This window comes from Triticum aestivum, chromosome 5D (assembly GCF_018294505.1).
Source record: "Triticum aestivum cultivar Chinese Spring chromosome 5D, IWGSC CS RefSeq v2.1, whole genome shotgun sequence".
Taxonomy (NCBI): Eukaryota; Viridiplantae; Streptophyta; class Magnoliopsida; order Poales; family Poaceae; genus Triticum; species Triticum aestivum.
Window position 1 is genome coordinate 98358947 of NC_057808.1, and position 21967 is coordinate 98380913.

Below are 21967 nucleotides of genomic sequence, written 5' to 3' on the forward strand. Positions count from 1 at the left end.
ATGCGAGATGCCGTGATTCCACTATTGGTGCACTTGAAGGCGGCGACCGGACCTTTACAAACAAGGTTGGGGCAATCTCCACAACTTAATCGGAGGCTCCCAACGACACCACAAAGCTTCACCATGATGGACTATGGCTCCGCGGTGACCTGACGTCTAGGGTGCTCAAACACCAAAGAGTAACAAGATCCGCTAGGGATAAGTGGGGGGGGGAATCAAATTTCTCTTGGTGGAAGTGTAGATCGTGGCCTTCTCAACCAATCCCGAGCAAATCAACAAGTTTGATTGGCTAGGGAGAGAGATCGGGCGAAAATGGAGCTTGGAGCAACAATGGAGCTTTTGGGGGAAGAGGTGAGTCAACTTTGGGGAAGAAGACCCCTTTATATAGTGGGGGGAACAAACCAACCGTTACCCCCCTTCTGCCCCGAAGAGAGCGGTAGTACCGCTGTGCCAGCGGTACTACCGCTTGCCACTATAAGCGGTACTACCGCCCCAAAGCGCGGTACTACCGCTTGGCCCACAGCGGTACTACCGCGGAGGGAGGGCGGTACTACCGCACAGGAGCGGTACTACGGCCTCCCACAGCCGCGGCCAGTACCGTAAAACCCGACACGAAAAAAGAGCCCTCGAATCGAGGCGGTACTAGCACGAGACCACCACGGTACTACGGCTTGGGGCCACCAGCGGTACTACTGCTCTGGAGCGGTACTACCGCGCCCAGAGCGGTACTACCGCTTATGGCACCCAAGCGGTACTACCGCTCCGTCCCGCGGTACTACCGCTGGGACCAGAGATAGTACACACATGGGGCTACTAGCGGTACTACTGCTCTGGGCGGTACTACCGCTCCAGAGCGGTACTACCGCTTGTAGCACCCAAGCGGTACTACCGCTCTGGCCCGCGATACTACCGCTGGGACCAGAGAGGGCACAAAGAAAGGAGAACCAAGCCCATCATCGAAACGGAAAGGCTCGGAGGGAGGGGCAAAGGAAGTGTACGTGATGATTCCGCCCTAGCCTTTCCAAAACGGACCCCCTCTTGATAGTACGGTGATCCCTATGAAACTAGTCCACCAAACTAATCCGAAGGACTACACCGTCTTCGCTTTAAGCTCCGAGGGGAGGAAATCGTCTTGTGCCAAAAGAATGAATCCCTGAAAAACACTCAACGCACACGATTAGCCCGCAAAAGCATTGTCATCAATCACCAAAACATCTTAGGGATAAATATGCCCTTACAAATAGGCAACTACTAAATCCTCGGTCTATTCTGAAAAAAGGAGGGAACAAATATGAGTGTGCCGCACTTGGGTACTGTGGAAGCGCTTGCCCAAATGAGCATATTGTCAGCCGCCCTTTGAAGAACATCACAAGCATGGCAAGCATTGATGTTGAAGATAGACTGTCTTTCCAGGTTGTCACAGTGACTCCTCGACTAATATGATGTGCCTGTTAGATGAATACATCTGGGTTTATTTTTTGAGCAACCGATGAATATATCTGTTGTGCCCTGAATAGCAAGAGTTCATAGTATCAGGAAGAATCCTCCTCCATCAGTGTTTAAGAACCAAGGTATCAAACCCATGTAATCCCCCTACAACCCAATGATCAGCCCTGCACGCAATAGTAAGGTTGTAATCTCACTAGTCTTACTAGTTAAAAAAGAAATTTTAAGGTGCTCGAAATTGATTTTGTTTACAGATGAATTAAAATTCAGAATATTAATTAAATAATAACTATAAGCGCTTCTCCAATTTAGCATAAGTGTCCCGAAAAATGTACGATTGTGTATCAGTTACATTTCAATGTTTACAGTTAATCATACATGTCATCATTGCATATATGCATTATATTCTTATATATGTTTATCATTATCTAACTGCATCTATAACTAATACTCCGCTCAAAATCACTACACAAAATGCATCTCAAAGTATTAAGTAAAAACAGAATATTGCATTAAACAAGGTATATTCTATTTACTTTTAATTCATCACCAAAACAACTAGGCAACTACATTTTTATCTTGAGTGGCAATAACACACTATTAGGGCTGCAAGAAAAGCTCGAGGCTCCTGAGCCGCTCAAGATCGACTCAAAGTTTGGCTCGACTCGAGATTGACTCGAAAAGAAATGAGCTGAGCATGAGCACTTTATATAGCTCAATCAAAAAACGAGCTCATCTTGACCCAACACTGACTCGCTTGATTTTAGCTCGATATCGTGTAATTTTATGAAATAATCTTTATAAATATTTAAATAATTTATTGTCATAAATGTTGTGTACAATTTTTCTCCATTTTACGTACTAACAAACATGGAAGCTTAATTTAGCACGAAGATAATCTAGCCTCCGTATCATACGTGGCCAGCCGTGTGTTAAATATCCTGTTACTATTGGCTAAAGTTTTAGAGCGGATGTACTAGTCTTCAATAAGTCAAATTTTACAGTGGTTTCTTATGTTGTGTTGTGGCCTATCTTGAAAAATTTCATTATATCGTTAAGCAAATCATCTTATTTAGCTCGAAACTAGCTCGAGATTGACTAGAGATCATTACAAGCTGGGCACGAGCCACTTTATACTGCTCAACTTTGAGCTTCGCACAGTTTGAGCTCGCTCGAATTTTAGTATAAGCTGAGCTAAGCCTAGTCCAGCTCTCTCGAACCCGATTGTTTGCAGCCCTACACACTACCGACCCTTTTCTCTTTTCTGTTACTGAGATAGTTTCAACCAGCATGCACGACTTCATCTTGAAGATCATTCGTCTAAACATGGCTAATGAAAAAATTGATAGATTGAAGAGCATACATGTATAAAATCATGCAATAAAGAAACCAATAGAAATCGACCATTTTCTACGGACGGGCCGTATTTTTGGCCCGCCCCGTAAACCGGCCGCAAAAACGCACTTCACCGGAGTTATACGGAATCTGCCAGAGATGCTCTAAAATAGCTAAAAGCGAGGGTTTCTTTCGCACAAAATCCTGTACTTGTTCCTACAGATTCCTCCACCAAGATCTGTGCCATCCAACTCCAATCTAACGGCTCGGGGCGAGGCTTTCTATATTTTTTTCCACCGGAGGTCCAGTTTCTATCCTAGTCGCCCCCGGTCCAAAGTCCAAACCCTAACCCCCAGAGGCCAAAATCCCAAAATTCCAAATAGAACGCCTCTTCCCCACCATTTTCTCCGCCTCCTTCCTTCGCCCGCCCGTCTCCCCCGTCCATGGCGGAGCAATAGATGGATTCCTCCACACGCCCACGCCCATAGGGTAGATCATTGTAACACGCCAACGCAAGCAGCAACGCCGGAGGCGGCACCGGCGTGGGAGGGAATCCGAAGGGGCCGAAGCAAGAGAGGAGGGGGCGAGGAGGGACAGGAGGGGAGGAGTTGGAGGAGGGATAGGATTTGGGGGCCAAGATGAGCACGGTGGACAAGATGCTGATCAAGGGGATCCGGAGCTTCGACCCGGAGAACAAGAACGTCATCACCTTCTTCAAGCCCCTCACCCTCATCGTCGGCTCCAACGGAGCCGGCAAAACCGTAATGCCCACCAATCCAATCTACTCATCCTGTTCCACTGTATGCCGTGTGTATGCGCCGATTCATTCATGGTCTGGGTTCTTTTGGATTTCCGCAGACCATCATCGAGTGCCTGAAGCTGTCCTGCACCGGCGAGTTGCCCCCCAACTCCCGCTCCGGCCACACCTTCGTCCATGACCCCAAGGTAATGCGCCGTCCGTTTTGACCTCACCGTTCACTATTCGGGGTCTCAGTGCTGTCCGTAAGGCCTTGTGCTCTCTGCTGCTGACCTGGACTTGGGAGATGTTTTACTGATTGGGGAATGGCGGCGGTGGTAGTGTGTGCGCGTGCAAGTATGTGTGTGGCCGAGGGCATTGGGTCGTGCTGCTCTATAGGTTTAATCGGGGTCCAATTAGAGAGGGTCTCTGGGCTTTGTGGATTTTAAGGTCTGTCGAAATCCTGTGTGCTCTAGCACTTGCTTGCACATGGGAAAATTTGATGCCTCTGACTTGAGGTGTGCTATGAGCTTTAGTCGAATTTGTGCCCGGTGTTGTTTGGATCAATACTATCATAAGGTTGTTCTTTTCTTATGTTGTACTCATTCTCTTTTCGATTCTTACTTTTATACATGTTTGTGAGATTTAGGTAGCAGGTGAAACCGAAACGAAAGGGCAGATTAAGCTGCGGTTTAAGACAGCAGCAGGAAAGGATGTGGTGTGCATCCGCTCTTTCCAGCTTACCCAGAAGGCATCAAAGATGGAGTTTAAGGCAATCGAGAGCGTCCTCCAGACTATAAATCCACACACGGGCGAGGTCCCTTTTCCCCCCTCCTTTGGCTTTCAAGTTGCTTCATGTGCTTTGCAATCAGTTATGTTAATTCTGTTGTATTGATGTTTGGGTTATTCATGTAATTCCTGGGTTATGCCCGAACTCAGCGCAGAAGGTTGTTTAAACTTCGGTTCTGGAAAAACCAATGCGTTGTCATGCCTACTGTTTAGGTTTCTGTTATTTATATTGCCATAATGTACTTGCATTCGGCTTATGGCACTAAGTGCCCCCCCCCCCCCCCCCCCGAAAAAAAAAACTTGCTTCTGTTGCTGTTTCAAAGCATCATTAAAATGATGTGAGTTGTTGTATGCATCTCTGTTATAGAACTATGATCCAGTACTGCTGCTCCCATGGGTACATACACAGAGACTGGTTCACAAAACATGTCAATTGTTTTAAAATCCCTGTGATATACTTCCATCTACCCCGATGGTCAAGAGTTCGACTTCTTACTCCAGCCTTTTGGAGCTGACTGCGATTTATTCTGCTTTCAAACGCCTTTATAACTTACACTCGCTTGGAACTTTCTCTCACTTTATACACTGAAAGAGAAACTAAATGCTATTTTGCCCCATTTGGTCAAGAGTTCTACTTACTCCAGCCTTTTGGAGCTGACTGCGATTTATTCTGCTTTCAAACGCCTTTATAACTTACACTCGCTTGGAACTTTCTCTCACTTTATATACTGAAAGACAAACTAAATGCTATTTTGCCCCATTTGGTTGGAAGTATACCAAAAAGATTAGAACAGTTAACATGCCTTGTGAACCATGTATTTTTTCTAATATCTGAAAGGGCATATGATTTACTTTGTCCCTTGTTATGTTTGCGTCTGGCCATAGAAAATCTTTTCTAGAGCACTCCTCTGTTTTTTATACATTATATTCCCAACTGCAAGTAGGGCGATAGATTTGCACATAGGAAAAATTAATTCATGTGAATCAAGACAATGGAAATTTTGAATCTGGACAATTGATTTTTCACAGCAGTTCTTTGATTGATTCCAAGTGATACCATTATAGTAGCATACTTAAGTTGTGTAGCCCTAGAAGCCTATTAGCTTTAATGGAGTACTGCTGAAAATGTTCTATAAAATCATATCCTCACTGATCGGTTTTTATTGCTGAGCTCAGAAGGTTTGTCTCAGCTACAGATGCGCTGATATGGATAGGGAAATTCCAGCCCTAATGGGTGTTTCGAAGGCTATATTGGAGAATGTTATATTTGTGCACCAAGACGAATCCAATTGGCCATTACAGGACCCTTCAACACTTAAGAAAAAGTTTGACGACATCTTTTCTGCTACCCGGTATGTGAATGCATTACTATTTACTTCATTATTTAGAAGCTCCGATTAAGGCCATAAATTTTCTTATTTGATTGTTGCATTCTGTTTAAGATGGTGTAGTCTCCACTTCTCTGGAGGCTAATCTTTCTGTGAAAGTGGGGAGATGATGTCAAAACTAGCATCTCACTACCTTAATTTCCTAATGTACAGCTATACCAAAGCTCTCGAAGTCATAAAGAAACTTCACAAGGACCAAGCACAAGAAATCAAGACTTTTAGGTTAAAGTTGGAGAACCTTCAGACTCTTAAAGATCAAGCATACAGGGTAATTTGTATCTTCTATTTATATGTTTTCATTTATTTTCACAACTATGTGATATGTTTCTAGAATCCTACTTTCTGTTGTGTTACCACCCTACTTTGTGTTATGTTACCACCATGGGGGATATATATGTATAGAATATAAATGGAGGTGATATACAAATAAACTCCCTATAATAGGTGACACCGATTCATTACACTTCACAATTCACATTACCCTAGTAGACTACTTAATTTCTGCTTCCTTTACTCTTTCGTTGGCATACTTGTCAGCTCAATTTGAGTCACTGCATTTACGAGCTCATGTCAGTATTCATGTGCAGCAACATTGAACACTTGAATGTGCACTGAAAATTAATCTGTTCTACACTTCTGCTGCAATTTAGTTTAATTTTTTGAAGGGTATGTTGCTTTTAATATTAGTTTAATTTCCTTACTTTCACAGCTTCGTGACAGTATTGCACAAGATCAAGAGAAGTCAGACGCCTTAAAAACTCAAATGGAGGACCTGAAAACAAACATCCAAGCTGTGGAAAACAAAATCCTTCGTACCGAAACAAGTATGGTGGATTTGAGGAAACTTCAGGAGCAAATTAGCACCAAAGCAACTGCTAGAAGTACATATTTTACACTTCAGCAGCAACAGTATGCTGCTCTTTCTGAGGAAAATGAAGGTAAGCAATTCCTCATCATGCCCATCACTCAAATGGTTCCTTCTCAGCATAATGACAGTTTACCTTGCTTCATTTAGATACTGATGAGGAGCTGAAGGAGTGGCAAACAAAATTTGAAGAAAAAATTGCATTACTGGAAACGAAAATCGCTAAACTTGAAAGAGAGATGAATGATGAATATGCAAAAAGCTCTCTGCTATCTGAGACCATCAATGATTCAACACGCGAAATAGGAAAGCTCCAGGCAGAAGCTGATGTAATACTGTAATCCTTTATTCTTTCTTTTGACTGGCTTGACCATTCGTAAATGATAGTGGACATTGTGACACAAGGTTAAATACAAGTATCTTGTTTTCAGGCTCACATGTCCGTGAAGCATGAAAGAGATTCAGCCATCAGAACGATATTCAATAAACATAATCTCGGGCCAGTTCCTGATGCTCCTTTTACCAATGATATTGCCATGAACCTTACAAACAGAACTAAAGCAAGACTATCGAATCTCGAGGACGATTTGCAGGAAAAGAAGGTTATAATATCTATTCTTCGTATTTTGGAATTTAGTTGCAAAATTAAACACTTCCATGTGAACTTTTTTTTTTTGTATCGCACTTAACGTTTTCTAGGCATTCATTTTGCTGCCTATTTTTGTTTGTAATCTTAGTGGTTCCATGATATTCATGCAAGGTTTCTTGCTTTACCATACTTATCAAAAGCATCTGTGCAGTGCAATTAATTAGGAAATGCTGAAGACCTGCATTCTTATCAAGTATGTCCCTTGGTAATCAAATTCCTTTTCTTAAGCAGAAAACTAATGAGACACAGTTAGAATTTCTTTGGGGACGTTATCTTAAAGTAAATGCTCGCTACTCTGAAGTTGATGGCCAGATACAATCTAAGAAGGAATCTAAGGTTAGTAATGGAAACAACAGTGGACTTGCACATGCATGATGTTCCGTAACTGATACATCAGATACCATTCATTAATATAATATATCGAACGCTTTCCAGATAGGTGTTTTAAGGCGCATAAAAGATAAAGAGAATGAGCGAGATGCCGCAGAGACGGAGCTTTCAAGGCATAATCTGGCCCGTATTGATGAAAGAGAGCGGCATCTGGTATTTATTTAACCTAACTATCATTGTCCATTGGATCTATTCATCGTTATATACCTGTACTTGGTTGGTCTGTTAGGTTGATTTGTTTTCACTTTGCTTACATCTATAAGTAAGTTATATCTCTCTAAGTTTAACGCTCTTAATTCTAAATAAGTGTCCCATTGTGATTTGAATAGCAAATTGAAGTTGAGAGGAAGACAATTGCGCTGGGAGAAAGAGACTATGATTTGATTATAAGTCAGAAGCGCTCAGAGATATATACCTTGGATCACAAGATAAAAGCACTTCACCGAGAGAAAGATAACATAGCAACTGATGCTGATGACAGAGTAAAATTAGAACTCAAGAAGGATGAGTTGGAGAAGTGCAAGAAGAAACTTAAAAAGATGTACTTCTTTCCTTTCCCTTTTAATTTTTATCTGTGCTACGGTTTTATTGTTTGTTATATTCCAATACCAATTCTTTCGTTATGAAGATTGAGATAACACGATATAAAATGCAGATATGATGAACATAAGGATAAATTTAGAAGTGTCCTTAAGGGAAGGCTTCCTCATGAGAAGGATGTCAAGAAGGAGATTACTCAAGCTTTCGGGTTTGTGTCGAAGTGCTTTATTGATATGCTTAATCGCCTCTCTTAGTGATTTTCTGGTGCATAATATGTCCTATTTTGGCTCATATTATCAAACTGAAGTTACCTATGTAAACCTGCAATATATTGACTTCCTCCGATGCAATTCATCTTTCCTGTTCATGCCATTGTTGGTTACTGTACAGGCAGTAGTAGTATCTCTAACGAGGTACAGTTTGATCAATCATGTGCACAATAAGTATGTATCCAGTTTAAGCATACATGTTAGTTGTAAACATTCACATATGGATGTGTATTTCAAAGGTCTAGTCTGTTAATGCGGCGTCTAGGCCTACACATCCCATTCTGTTCTTGAACTAGCAATCTGTTAAGCTTCCATCCTGACGCGAAAAAAAAGTTATGCATGTTACTATGCATGTTACTTTGACACACCCAACTAGTAATCTATTAATTTATTATGCTTTCATTCTTCCTTATGGATTATACTACATTTGGCATTTTATATTTTCTGGTGCTGTTTATTAATGTTGCCACAAAACTCTGCTTGACGCAGGTCTGTAGACTCAGAATACAATGATTTGAACTCAAAATCTCAGGAAGCGGAACAACAGTTGAAATTGGCACAAATGAAAATTGATGCTGCTAAAAGCCACTTGGCAAAGCTCCAAAAAGTTTTGGATGGTAAATTTAGATATGATCACTGCACGCTTACTTATTTCATACAAAGTTGATGATGCTTCTTTGGCATGTAAAAGCTCCACTATGTATGAAATTTGGAATCAAAATCTGAGAGGTGCACACAGCACACTACATCTCTCTTTTGCCTTTTAAGATGTATTATCATTCCATCATTTTGAGTTGCTATGTTGGAACGATGACAGATTCACTGCCAACTAAGTAGAGTCAGTCTATGCAGTTGAAATTGTTCCTTGGGCAAAATTTCCCTGACCTACAGTTACATTCTTATCCAGAACAAAGTGAGGGTAATCAAAGTATGTGAAAGATCCATTTTGATTATCATGTCGAAGGAATGTCTTGGACAATGCACCACATTGCACTATTGTGCATGCTCGATTTCTATCTCATAGTGTAGTATAAACCTTGTAGTGGTTCCAACTGTCACTACATAGGGATCAAGGGTAACTAGTGTTTCAATTTGATGAATGCAGTATCAAACCAATGTGTCACATAAGCCATTAGTTGTTCGATTTAACCGAGTTAAACTGAAGCACGAATTGGCTTGCTCACCTAGGTCAACATCCAAGTGTCTCGCTGAGAGAAATAATATATTGATATGTACTAAAATTCTAAGCAAAAACTCCATAGGCTTTAGTTATTTATTCTGCCAATACTGCAGTTTTATGCGTAAATGTTATCTTTCGTGCAGCAAAAAGAAAGCATCTGAACTCGAAACTTCAATCCATTGCTAAGGTATCTGTTGACATCAACGCTTACCCCAAGATTCTGAAAGATGCCATGGACGAGAGAGATAAACAGACAAAGTAGGTATCCATAACTGTAGCTATCTCTTTAAGCCACACCTCATTTTGATGCCCAAATTCAATGCTTTCTTCCTATTTGCAGTAATTTCAGTTATGCTAAGGGAATGCGGCAAATGTATGAACCTTTTGAAAAAGTGGCCCGACAGCATCACAAGTGTCCTTGCTGTGATCGTGCTTTCACACCTGATGAAGAGGACCTCTTTGTAAAGAAGGTGGGTAATCTAGTAAGCATGAGAGTGCTGCATTTTTCGTTTGATTAGAGTTACTTTGTGGTGGATGATTTCTTTCTGTTGTATGCTGCATCTTTCAGCAAAGGACAACAGGTACAAGTACCGCAGAGCGCTTGAAAGTGCTGGCAGAGAACTTATCAGTTGCTGAAGACTTATTCAATCAATTGGATAATCTCCGTGTGATTTATGATGAATATGTGAAACTGGAGAAAGAGACTATACCTTTAGCAGAGAAGGATTTGGAACAACTTTCGGCAGATAAAAGTGAGAAGGAACAGATATCTGATGATGTTAGTCCTCCCTATTGACAGCACTTTATTTTCTATTCTCATCATACGCAAAATAAAGATAGATACAGTCGAACATAATACCTTAGATGACCTGTGTTTCTCTTAACCAAATTACTCTCAAACTGAAATATTTCTTAGCTCTACTATGTGTCCTAATGAAGATTCTCCACTCCTGAGGCATAATTCTAGCGACCCTTTCTCCACGTCAAGTGTCAAGATGTAGTAAATCAGTCTATAATACAGATGTACAAGTCTACTTGTGTAGATATTATGCTCTCTGGGACTAGGCCATGGAATGTTTCATCCTCTTCAGAGGGCTGGTAGATTATTTTGTTTGCAAATCTCCTAGGTCACATCCATATGATGGTTGTTTGAGCTGTTCTTAAGCTTAAGCACTTCGACAATGTGTGCTGTTGGATTGGCTTCTTTCATGAAATTGAGGAAAATTTCTGTACTTTGGGTAATTGATATAATGGTCTGGTATTTTAGATAGGCGCACTGTCGTTTGAGAAACTTCACTTGAACCTTTTGCAGATGCACTTCAGGTGCACTGCCTCCAGAGAAACATGGGTTTTTACTTTTAGTTACCAAGCAGCAGCATCTGTTATAAACATAATTCATGATGTCTTTTCTATTTTGCTTTGACTTGTATGCTTGATGCGTTGCAGCTTGTGAGTGTTCTTGCTCAAGTTAAAATGGACAGGGATGGAGTGGAAGTCTTGTTACGTCCAGTTGATACTATCGACAGGCATGTGCAAGAAATACAGGAGTTAGAACCACAAGTCAAAGATCTTGAATATAAGCTTGATTCTCGTGGCCAAGGTGTTAAATCTGTCGACGAAATTCAGTTGGAGCTGATCTCTGTGCAGAGGGCAAGGTAATGATTTTCGATGGGGAACAAACTTGCTAATACTCAGATGCAATTTCCACGGCCTAGAATTATAAGACCCTCTGTTGGGAAATTGAGAAAGTAGTTCTTCAGGCAACTAAATTCTAGTTCTAGTATCACACGGGATTAGAAATTGACTCTCCCTTACCCCCACCACTTGAGACCCTTCTAGCTCCAGTAACTCATTTTTTGATTTACGGAACAGAACATAGGAGACTTCTTTAGGGTGCGTTTTTCTTCTTTAGCATGCAAGAATTAATCTCAGCGTTCCCTCGTAGCTCCTTCATTTTTCTTCTTTTTATTTTCTCACCCATGATCCATCCCAACCATCCTTGATCCACATCATCGTCCAACCAAACTTACCATGTATATCGTTGCCCTTTTGCTTTCTCTTCTCTATTCGTTTCCTTTTTTTTTCTTAACTGAAAACTGTATGGGAGGCCTTGAGCCCTTGACAGTAAATTTTATGAAAGAAACATAGAGATAGAAACATAAAAATATTTATGAGAGGAGAGAATTTTACGAAGGTAGAGGAGACATGGCTATGCAGTGATCTATACATGAGAGTCTAGGTGAAGCTTTGAGAGGAGCTTGCAGCTCCTCCTTCTCTTTCCTAACAGTCAATAGAGCATATGCATGATGCATGTGTGCCGTCAGTGTTGCTTTTGCTTTGTAGTGTCTCAGTCATTATCCTTTGGTTCTCTGGATGGGATTTAAAGAAAGCCTGTTCTCACATAAGTGAAAGACTGAGAATAGTTTCTTTATGTGCTTCTATCATGTTCATAGACTATTCCTATTTTGTTGGCCTGTGAAATGAAAGCAAGTGCTTAAGCTTTTCTGGTTTACCAATGAAGGAGGATATTCCTTTTGTGACACACACATGGATACGCTTTTACCCTGATTAATTTGTTGTGTAGCTATCAATTGAATTTGGTGAAGGATTCATTCTGCATTCTCATAGATGCTGCCTTTTCTACAGAGAACTATCCGTTTCATATTTGTATGCGGAGGTCCATATTATACTGGCTACCTACACAACTAAGCACACAAATACAGGTTATTAGGGATGTTTAAATGTTTTGGTTTACACATTCTGCAACTGTGTGCGCTAGGGATGCAGGAGCGGGTCCCGCCAGGCCTGCAAAATGTGAGATGTTAGTTCAACTGCAAACATCAAACAACTCAGTAACCAGACTCAACCGGACTTGCACATGAATCGGGTTTTCTTTCATCCGTAGTTTTCGCAGGGTGTGTTCGGTTTGAGCCCAAGCCAATCCCACCAAAAAATTGTTTTTGGGCCCATTTTTTGGCCAATGTTGGCAAGAAAAAAATGAACTAGAGTTGGCCAAGGAGCCGGCATGTATGTTTGACATTATGCAAGAAAGAGCCAAAACATTGGTCATTGACGAAATATTGGTAGGGTTGGTTTTGGTGATCAACCAAACATATGCTAAGTGCGTCCAAATGTTGAATATTCAATCCGTCACCCATGAAACATTTGAATTAGTTTAGTCTTACTTCTTTTATGACTTGCTCTTGGAGGCTCAACTATACTGGTTTGTTTACGTCTGTCTGGCAGGGACACATTGACTGGTGAAGTAGACGATCTCAGGGATCAGCAAAAAATGCTTAGCGAGGATCTATCAAATGCTCAGATGCGGTGGCATGCTCTTAGGGAAGAAAAACTAAGAGCTTCAAGTGTATTGCTGAAGTTCAAAAAGGCTGAAGAAGATTTGGTACATTTTGCCGAGGAAAAGGAGCAACTGATCCTAGATCAGAAGGTATTCATTGAACTTCCATTTATCTGCAATATGGGTCCAGTTAATATTCTCTAGTGACTAGCACATATGCCCGTGCGTTTCTGTCAAGTTGTAGTCTTTGGCATACACAAAGAGATATAAGATACGCTGGCAACATGTTTCTTTTGCATGATACACAAGCTTGTAGACATGCCACATTAGTATTGGGCGGTCGATTCTTCTTACCATGATATGTTTTTCCTCTACATGATATGTTGGTACTTCTCAACCTACCACATCTCGCTTGCTTCTTGTCCTCATGAACTACATTGACCGGTGTTAACCAATTCATTAATAATTTTGATTATCCCCGCTTGATTCATGTCAAACTACTTTCCTATATGAAAAAAACCATTCATGTTGATACATCGGTACCATTCATATTGTTCAATTCCTAGAACAACACATGCATGTCCATACATGCATGTTACTTTGATGATTTTTTTCATCGCTACATATTGCATGTTATCGGATGTCAGTGAATTGCTATTTTTATTCCAGCGGTCGTTTGTATGTTGAATTGTCTATACAATCTACACTTGCGTTTATATAACTTTTTATACATAGTTCGTAATAGAAAATCTGTTATCAGTATTTCTTGACTTTTATATAGAAAATGGTTGTAGTTTTATCCACAGTATGAAATTTCTATTTTCCTTGACCATAGATCTACAGCAAATTTTATGTAATGTCTGATTTAAGAAAAGATGCTAGCTACCTCTCTTTATTCCTTATTCTGAATTTTTATAGGGAGAATAATTATAGCTTTTATCGACAAATAATATTTTTCTTTTCGTTTTATTATGTACTCCCTACGTTCGGAAATACTTGTCGAGAAATGGATGTATCTAGATGTATTTTACTTCTAGATACATCCATTTTTACCCATTTTCCGACAAGTATTTTCGGATGGAGGGAGTATATTTAAAGCAACGCTGGTCCATATAAATTTTCTAGTATTTACTGTTTGCAATAAGACCAATTTGCTAACACCTTTTATTTCTTGCTTCTTATTTCTTATTTGGAATTTAGTAAATAGAAGTTTTTGTCCACCTGATAAGATTTTTTGGTGTCGCCTTGACCATCACTCAAAGGTAGTTTTAATTTGTACGTCACCACCATGTCCGCCTCATTACGAACATCGTCATCTCTCTCTCTCTCTCTTTTTCGCGAATACGCAAAGCTTGCGTATCATTGCATTGATAGAAGGAATAGAATGAGTACAGAGAGGGGGACATCACATGACACGGACGCACACAGGCGTGAACATGGTGCCCGGAGCAGGGCGACAAGGGATGCTCGGCCCGAACAAGGGATACAACACAGCTAGACCTACCAAGCCTGAACCAATAGCGGCCAAGTCGAACCAGCGAGAATACCAACATCGCGAAAACCAAAACCGGGGACACCACGAGCAAGCAAGATAGCGCCTTCAAGAAGGAATACGATGCCGAGACGCCATCGCCATCCGGTCTGGAGGACCTAGGGTTTCCCCTGAGCTCGAGGAGGGGCTCAGCCGAGGGCCTTGACAACGTCTTCAAGAAGTTAACGACATCCGCAGACGCCGCCGCTGCCAGCACCGGCAAGCCGGGCAGGGGTTTCGCCCCGGCCGAAGGCTGAGCAATCCCAAAGCCGCCATATCTGGAGTCGAAGATGAGGAAGCCAGCACTAGTCGAAGCCACCATGTCGGAAGGCGATTGGCGGGGCTGCACCTGCTGTCGGAGGGTGGCATTGCCTCCGGACCCACGAGCGTTGGATCTGACCAAAGGGGAGGCTTTGAGATGTACAGAGCAGGGTAGGCGGCGGAGCAAAGCACGAGGAGGGTGGGGCGATTGCTATCCGCAACGCCGGCTAGCTAGGACTGGAGGGACGCAGATCCGAGCTGCCGTGGCCATAGCCATCGCGACGTCGGTGAGCCACGCGAGTTGGAAAGGACGCAACTGCTGGGTCACCGAGGGCGGAGCTGCCCGACAGAGGACACCAGCGACCGTGGGCAACGGAGAGACGCGGACCCGAGGTCGCCGAGGCCGGAGCAGCGCCAACAAGCACCCACCTTGAGGAGCACCGTCACTGCACAAGCACTGTAGCCTCGTCACCTACGCACTTTAGCCATCTCCGTGGCTCGGGAGTGGAGGAAGACCGGTTGCAGGTCACGCGCCCAGCCCATAGTCGACGGCAGCACCAGCAGGGCTAGCCGCGCCGTAGAGGTGGGGAATGGGCGGACTGCAGGGGAGGACGCAGAGGCCGTAGCCAAGTGCGCCGCGCCCGACGCCGGACCAGCAGGAGACTGCAGCAGTTGGGAGGGAGGGCGCCCGCGAGCTTTGCCAGATCGGATCTGGGCGGACCGGGCCGAGCGCGCAGGGAACCAGGGCGCCGCCGCCGCCGCGGATCTGGCCAAGGAGGGAACGAGCCCCGTGGGGGGGGGGAGAGGACGAGGGAGGCGGCGCTGGACCGGAGGGGGGTGGTGGAGTGGCTCCGGCCAGATCGAGGGGTGGGGGAGGGGCTCTGGCGCGGGAAGGGGAACGAAGCCGCCCCGCCTCCACCTTCCCTGGGTGCGGCGCGGCTTCGCCGGCCGGCCGTCCGGCGGCGGCGCTGCGGGGAGCGGCGGTGGCGACGTGGGGGCGGGGACAAGGTAAGCAAATTAGACAGCCAGTCAGTGCGTGGGCTCTTGAAGAGTTGAAGTTGACAAGCTCTCTGTCCCTCTCATGGTTGCTTGTATGTTCATGCCGATACATATGGGGCAAGATTTACTTTTACTTTAATTTGAAAATATATGCATAGGTCGCACATTTGAACGGTAGACTTAATATTTATAATATTATAATAGTTCTTTCCTTATCCCGTGACCATAACATTGATAAATCATTAAGGATAAATAAGAAAAATAAATAGGCGTTAGCCCTTTATGAATTTGATATTATCTACGCATAAAAATTGATAGCAAATTTATTAATAGGCTTTGCGAATTTCTCTTTGACACCTTTATTGCCTGATATCTATCAACTTAACCATAAGATTGATAATAAAATTTCTGGGAATTTAATCTAAATGGTGACTTGTACTTAATTGCTATTTTTCCTCGAGAATTCAGTCTAAACTACGATTCATAATTAAACCTTGTGGTCTCTGTCTCCACATGTCTCAAAACTGACCACACTTAATTTGCATTTTTTTTGTGAAGTAACTTTCATTTTGTTAAAAGAGTTCTTGTAAATAATTGCAATCTATCAAGTCAACTTTGTGTGTCACGTGTAGTATTGTTCTTATAATTGTCTCTTTTGTTATAAACCAAAAAAAGTGGTCACATCTTCCTGCAATATTTCCTCTTAATCTTTTTGAAAATAAGTCTATACAAAATCAATTGTAAATATGTGTGTTAAGTCGATTAGTGTGCAGTCATGGATGAGATCGTCGGTAATGTCACTGCATGCATGCATACCCATGGCTGAGACTCTAATACTAATCTATTGGGCTGCATTCCGTCATGTCTGATCGAGTTGTTGAGCATTCAACGGAGCACACAGATTGATTTCTGACACCAACGAGTGTGTCATGGCATAAATACTACTCCGTACAACAGTGCACCTTCACTTTAATTTTTTTTCTTGATTAATTGGCTGTCTACTGCATGCATTTGATTCGGAAGGAATCCAAGCTATTTTAGTGCCATCTAGAGTTTCCGTAACCAAAAGGTCAATCACTGCAAGTTGTATTAGATGGAAGTCTAGCTGGACACCAATCGTATATGCCAATCCAAGTAGACGTAGTATGTGTACCTTCCGAATATATTATTACAGTATGACCATGGGTGTCCGATGAAACTTGTCTATGCACATTGTACGTGTCCTATGAGATGTGTCTATGTAGACTAATATTGTTGTACGTAACTCTTATCAATCGTTGTAATTTAGATCAATGGGTAATATTTTTTTAGCCTATGTGGATTAACGTAATGGCTTGTTTGACTTCTATTTTAATAATATGATACGTAACTTGTGCAGTTGTAGGTCACTGTTTCATATGGAACTGGGTAATATTAACTGGCTGGTGCTGGTCATTGACTTACTGTTAGTTAACAGTCAGGTCTCGCCACCCACTAGTTTGATCAGTTTACTGTCATGGGCTTACAGCTCTCTTGACCAACTTTGGGTAGTACTGGGTGCATGCAAATTAACTTGTGACAGTTGGTCTAGATTTTAACCCTGAAGGCATGATCTCATTATTCTTTCTGTCGTACTCCTATGTAGTTTTGTGTATCAGTGACACTGCAACTCTTACGCTTGTGCATGCTGATCTAATACATGCTAAATGTTTATTTCTTATGGACACAGCATTTAGAAGAAGCTCTTGTTCCATTGTCAAAAGAGAGAGAAAGCTTGTTGCAAGAGTATAAAGCTTTGAAGGAAAGGTTTGATCAGGAGTATGATCAGCTGGCAGAAAGAAAAAGGGGATTCCAGCAAGAAATCGATGTACTTGGAACCCTTAACACACGCATCAAAGGGTATATATTTTCCCACTCCCGCTCTTTCAATTTGTCGCCCCTTTACTAACTACTTTGTCTAAAAAAAATATCCTCTTAGGTACCTGGATTCAAACAAAGTAGAGAAGCTTAATGAGTTGCAGGAAAGGCATACCCTATCCCTGTCTCAGTTACAGAAATGTGAGGCAAGAAAGCAAGACATCTCGGTTGAGCTTGACAAGAGCAAACAGCTATTACGGAGCCAAGATCAATTGAAAAGAAACATTGATGACAATCTGAACTACAGGAAAACAAAGGCTGAAGTGGATCGACTTACTCATGATATCGAGTTACTTGAAGATAATGTGCTTTCCATTGGCAGCATGTCTACTATAGAAGCTGATCTTAAGCGGCATGCTCAAGAAAAGGAGAGGCTTCTTTCAGAGGTATTCTGTTTCTCTCATTCCTAATAATTGGCAAACTTGTCTCTAATAAGATGCCATTCTTTTCTCATACCTATTTAGGGAATCATGAACATGCATTTGGCCAGCTAGTACATATATTACGTATTTCTTAAGAGTAAAAATGTACGCCCGTCCTTCAACTTTTCATAGGTGTGCCGCCCAGGTCCTGGTAATATGAAAATGCATGTGTTAGTCCTTATGGTAAATTAGTGAGTCATCAGATGTCCTGGCCTAATTGATTTGCGTAATGCACAGAAGGTCTAAAATGAGCAATTTCATAGTGCAAGTATCTAAGTGACACAACTTTGGAAGTTCAACGGCGCGCCATACATTTTACTCTATTTCTTAGTATGAAACTCTATCAAATATGGCTGACACCTTGATATTTGATTTTCTTGGCAATCCCTGCAGTATAATAGGTGTCAAGGAACAATTTCTGTTTACCAAAGTAATATTTCAAAGCACAAACTTGAGCTTAAACAGACACAATACAAGGATATTGAGAAGAGATATTTTAACCAACTTCTTCAACTAAAGGTAGGTGGCATGATCTTCCAGGTTCAGTTTCTCCAGCTTTATGATCTTATTACTTGATGAGAAAGCTGATGTGGTCGCAGACAACTGAGATGGCAAATAAGGACTTGGACCGATACTATGCTGCTTTGGACAAGTGAGTACCCTTTCATGACAAAAACGACAAATCTGACCTTTCACTGATAGTTGAGGCAAAAATGACTCGCAGAAATTTTAGCATGATATGGCGTTTAGCTTAGATGGGTCAATGACATTGCTAAAAAACTCAGTGACTTCGCGAGCAAAACGTAGTGTCCAAATATTTGTCGTTGAACTAAAACCACGACAAGTATTTTGGAACGGGGGGAGTAAAATTTTCTGTTCTTTGCCTTAATGATAGACTTGCTTCCCTTCAGTGTAGTGATAGGCTGAAAATATGGCGGGTTACACCATTATTCTTACCATGTCAAACACCTTGTGAACTCAAAACATTGCTAGTTTCCATATTTTCATGTATATTGTGCTCCTGTCTTTATGAACCAAAATTCAAAATTCAGACATACTTTCTGTTATGAAAATGGGTCTGATGTACTATTACTGGTGTCACCATTGGGCTATTCTGTATAGAAGTACGTGTGACTCATAAATAAGGGAAACACAATGCTAGATTAACACTAACAAATGAGCCTGTACCCTGCATGATATAAAAGAACTCGCTTTTGGGTTGGTGCATATTGCAACCTAATATGGCATCAGCGTTGAGTCCGTAAAACTGAACCATAATACCCATCACTACTGACACATGACTAGTTCTGGATGTATACCAGAGTTGATTTGAGGTCATAAGACTTAACCCTAGTACTCACCAGTTAGTTGTCATTAATCAGTACTCCCTCTGTAAAGAAATATAGGAGTGTTTAGATCACTATAGTGATCTAAACACTCTTATATTTCTTCACGGTAGTAACTACCGACATTTGAGCTTGAAACTGTGTTGCATCTGAAGGTGGGCATTTCACTTGTCCAATATCGTCTCTAAATTTACTCTTACTAATATCAAAATTTTAGTCCTCATTTTTCTTTCTGGATAGATTAAGAAATCATGAAACCAAGATAAAGATGGCAAGGTGGAGGGAGTAGTACAACATAGAGTATTTTTTTCTTAAAACTTTTCCTTTTTTGTCAAACTGTCAACGAACCACACTTCTGAGTAGTTTCTCAAATTACAACTTCTTTTATATTATTATGTCAGAAAACCACCACACTTTTTAAGAACTGAGTTGTGGCCCACCTTCAGTGGTCAACAAGAGAAATATTCTGTTTTTTCTGAAATCCTGGGAACAGATATTGTGTTGATGGCGGGCCATGGTCTTCTGAATTTCGTGATATAACAGAACTGCATTTTTTTGTGGAACTTTGTTGGCATGTGGTCGATATTTTGACAAGAAAAAAAAGGTGGTTTCAAGAAAATTATCCATAAAATATATGGATGCTTCGTAACTTTCTTTATGATGGCACACTTGTATTTCTGTAGGGCTCTTATGCGGTTCCATACCATGAAAATGGAGGAGATAAATAAGATAATTAAGGAATTGTGGCAGCAGACATACAGAGGCCAAGATATTGATTGCATAAGCATCAATTCTGATTCTGAGGGTGCAGGCACTCGATCATATAGCTACCGTGTAAGTTAAATTAGCTACACGTTTTACTAACTGATTGCTTGGACAACTGTTACATTTGGCTGTTTGAACCGCATTGTAGGTTGTCATGCAAAATGGTGGTGCTGAGCTGGAAATGCGGGGGCGATGCAGTGCTGGTCAGAAGGTAAACTTGTTTTGTTTCTTTTGTTGTCATAAACTTCAGCTAGCATGATCTTATGAATCGTATACAATCCTACAAATCTCATGGTTATCTCCACTGCTGTTCAGGTGCTTGCTTCTCTTATAATCAGACTCGCACTGGCAGAGACATTCTGTCTGAATTGTGGCATATTAGCTCTGGATGAGCCAACCACCAATCTTGATGGACCAAATGCTGAGAGCCTAGCTGCTGCCCTATTGAGGTAAACTTTCAGGCATGGCGATTTGTTATTATTTGGAGCTTTACCATTAACAGAGTCTCTTGTGTGTGCCATAGAATAATGGAGAGTAGGAAAGGCCAGGAGAACTTCCAGCTTATTATAATCACCCATGATGAGCGGTTTGCTCAGCTTATCGGTCAGAGGCAGCTTGCTGAGAAGTATTACCGAATCTCCAAGGATGAGCAGTAAGTTCACGCAATGTTGTCTCTTGCATATTTTTCTGTGCGTCCAGTGTTTGCACTTCCGTCTGTGCAAGGCCTCTTTGATTCAAATTTCAAAGGGTGTTCATAGGAATTCTGAAGGGTTGAAATCCTTAGGAAATTCTCCTTATGAGGGTTGTTTGATTTGTCGGATTGTATTACCCCATTGGATTTTTCCTAAGCATTCCACTGCATTACATTTTATAGGAAAAAAATCCATTGGGAAGAATCACCCCCCTCCCCCCTCTTTGGTGCAATCAAACAAGTGCATTCCTGCAAATTCAGTTCTGTAGTACTCGACGTTTTGCATGACATTGCAATTCTATGCTTCTTAAGTTTTTGTTCAGAATCGTGTGGACCTCAGAAGCATGTTGAAGTTGTGTGGAGTGCATGCATACCTGCTGATATTATTTCTTGGATAATATTCATAAATTTGTGCAATGATACTTTGAATAAGATAAAGATATTCAGTCTTGTAGTATTTGGTTTTCGGCGCTAATATTACCTTTGACAAAATCCTGCAGGCAACACAGCAAAATAGAAGCCCAAGAGATATTTGACTAACGATGTTTGCTTGGAACATATATGCTCCCAGTGCTAATCCTCCTTTACCGGCCAAGTGTGTGCGGTTCATTATGATGGGCTGTCATGGAGAGAAGTGGGTACCAGCGAACTAGTAGTAGGTTCTTTAGTTTGGTTTCTGTGCATGCAATTGCCTGCTTATTCTTGTATATAATCTGGAGGTGGTACTGTGTTGTGACTTGTCTCTTCTCCCTTAGTCTTGAATTGACTCCTCATGCATCCTCCACGCTGAGCCACGTCGTCTAATGACAAAAAAATGTTTTCTTAAAATGAAAAAATGAAGGATTCTTGGGAGAATGCACGGTTGCTTTCCTACAGAAATCATTCCTCGCAAGAGGAAATTGATATCCAGGAGCCCTTTTTTTACGTCAAAAATATTTTTTCCACACCTAGAAAAAGTTGGAAAAAAGTACTAGTATATACACTACGTTCATTTATAGCACCTGCATTTTGATAAATGAAATTTCATAATGTAAGATGTATTTCTTCTAAATCCTATTCTTTTACACCTCTAGAAGAACGGAAATTATCTCTCCCCATTGTCTATCTTTCGTAGAGAAAAAGGATAGTATCTCTATAGATTTTTTGTATCTCTTCCTTTCTTGGTCTACAT

At 41.5% G+C, this 21967-nt stretch overlaps 1 protein-coding gene across 1 annotated transcript; it reads left to right on the forward strand.

Annotated features, from left to right (window-relative positions):
• The first annotated feature begins 3128 nt into the window (after positions 1 to 3128).
• LOC123119676 (DNA repair protein RAD50) lies at positions 3129 to 21569 on the forward strand. Its single transcript, XM_044539565.1, has 27 exons — positions 3129 to 3542; positions 3640 to 3726; positions 4167 to 4334; positions 5483 to 5658; positions 5848 to 5962; positions 6404 to 6632; positions 6710 to 6888; positions 6991 to 7161; positions 7440 to 7544; positions 7644 to 7751; positions 7928 to 8139; positions 8254 to 8346; positions 8897 to 9024; positions 9731 to 9845; positions 9928 to 10057; positions 10156 to 10365; positions 11034 to 11242; positions 12834 to 13035; positions 17385 to 17554; positions 17634 to 17958; positions 18388 to 18513; positions 18594 to 18646; positions 20024 to 20174; positions 20254 to 20316; positions 20421 to 20554; positions 20629 to 20757; positions 21297 to 21569. Exons 1-27 carry the CDS (start codon positions 3420 to 3422, stop codon positions 21334 to 21336), a joined length of 3951 nt encoding a protein of 1316 aa, XP_044395500.1. The 5' UTR covers positions 3129 to 3419; the 3' UTR covers positions 21337 to 21569.
• The last annotated feature ends 398 nt before the right edge of the window (positions 21570 to 21967 follow it).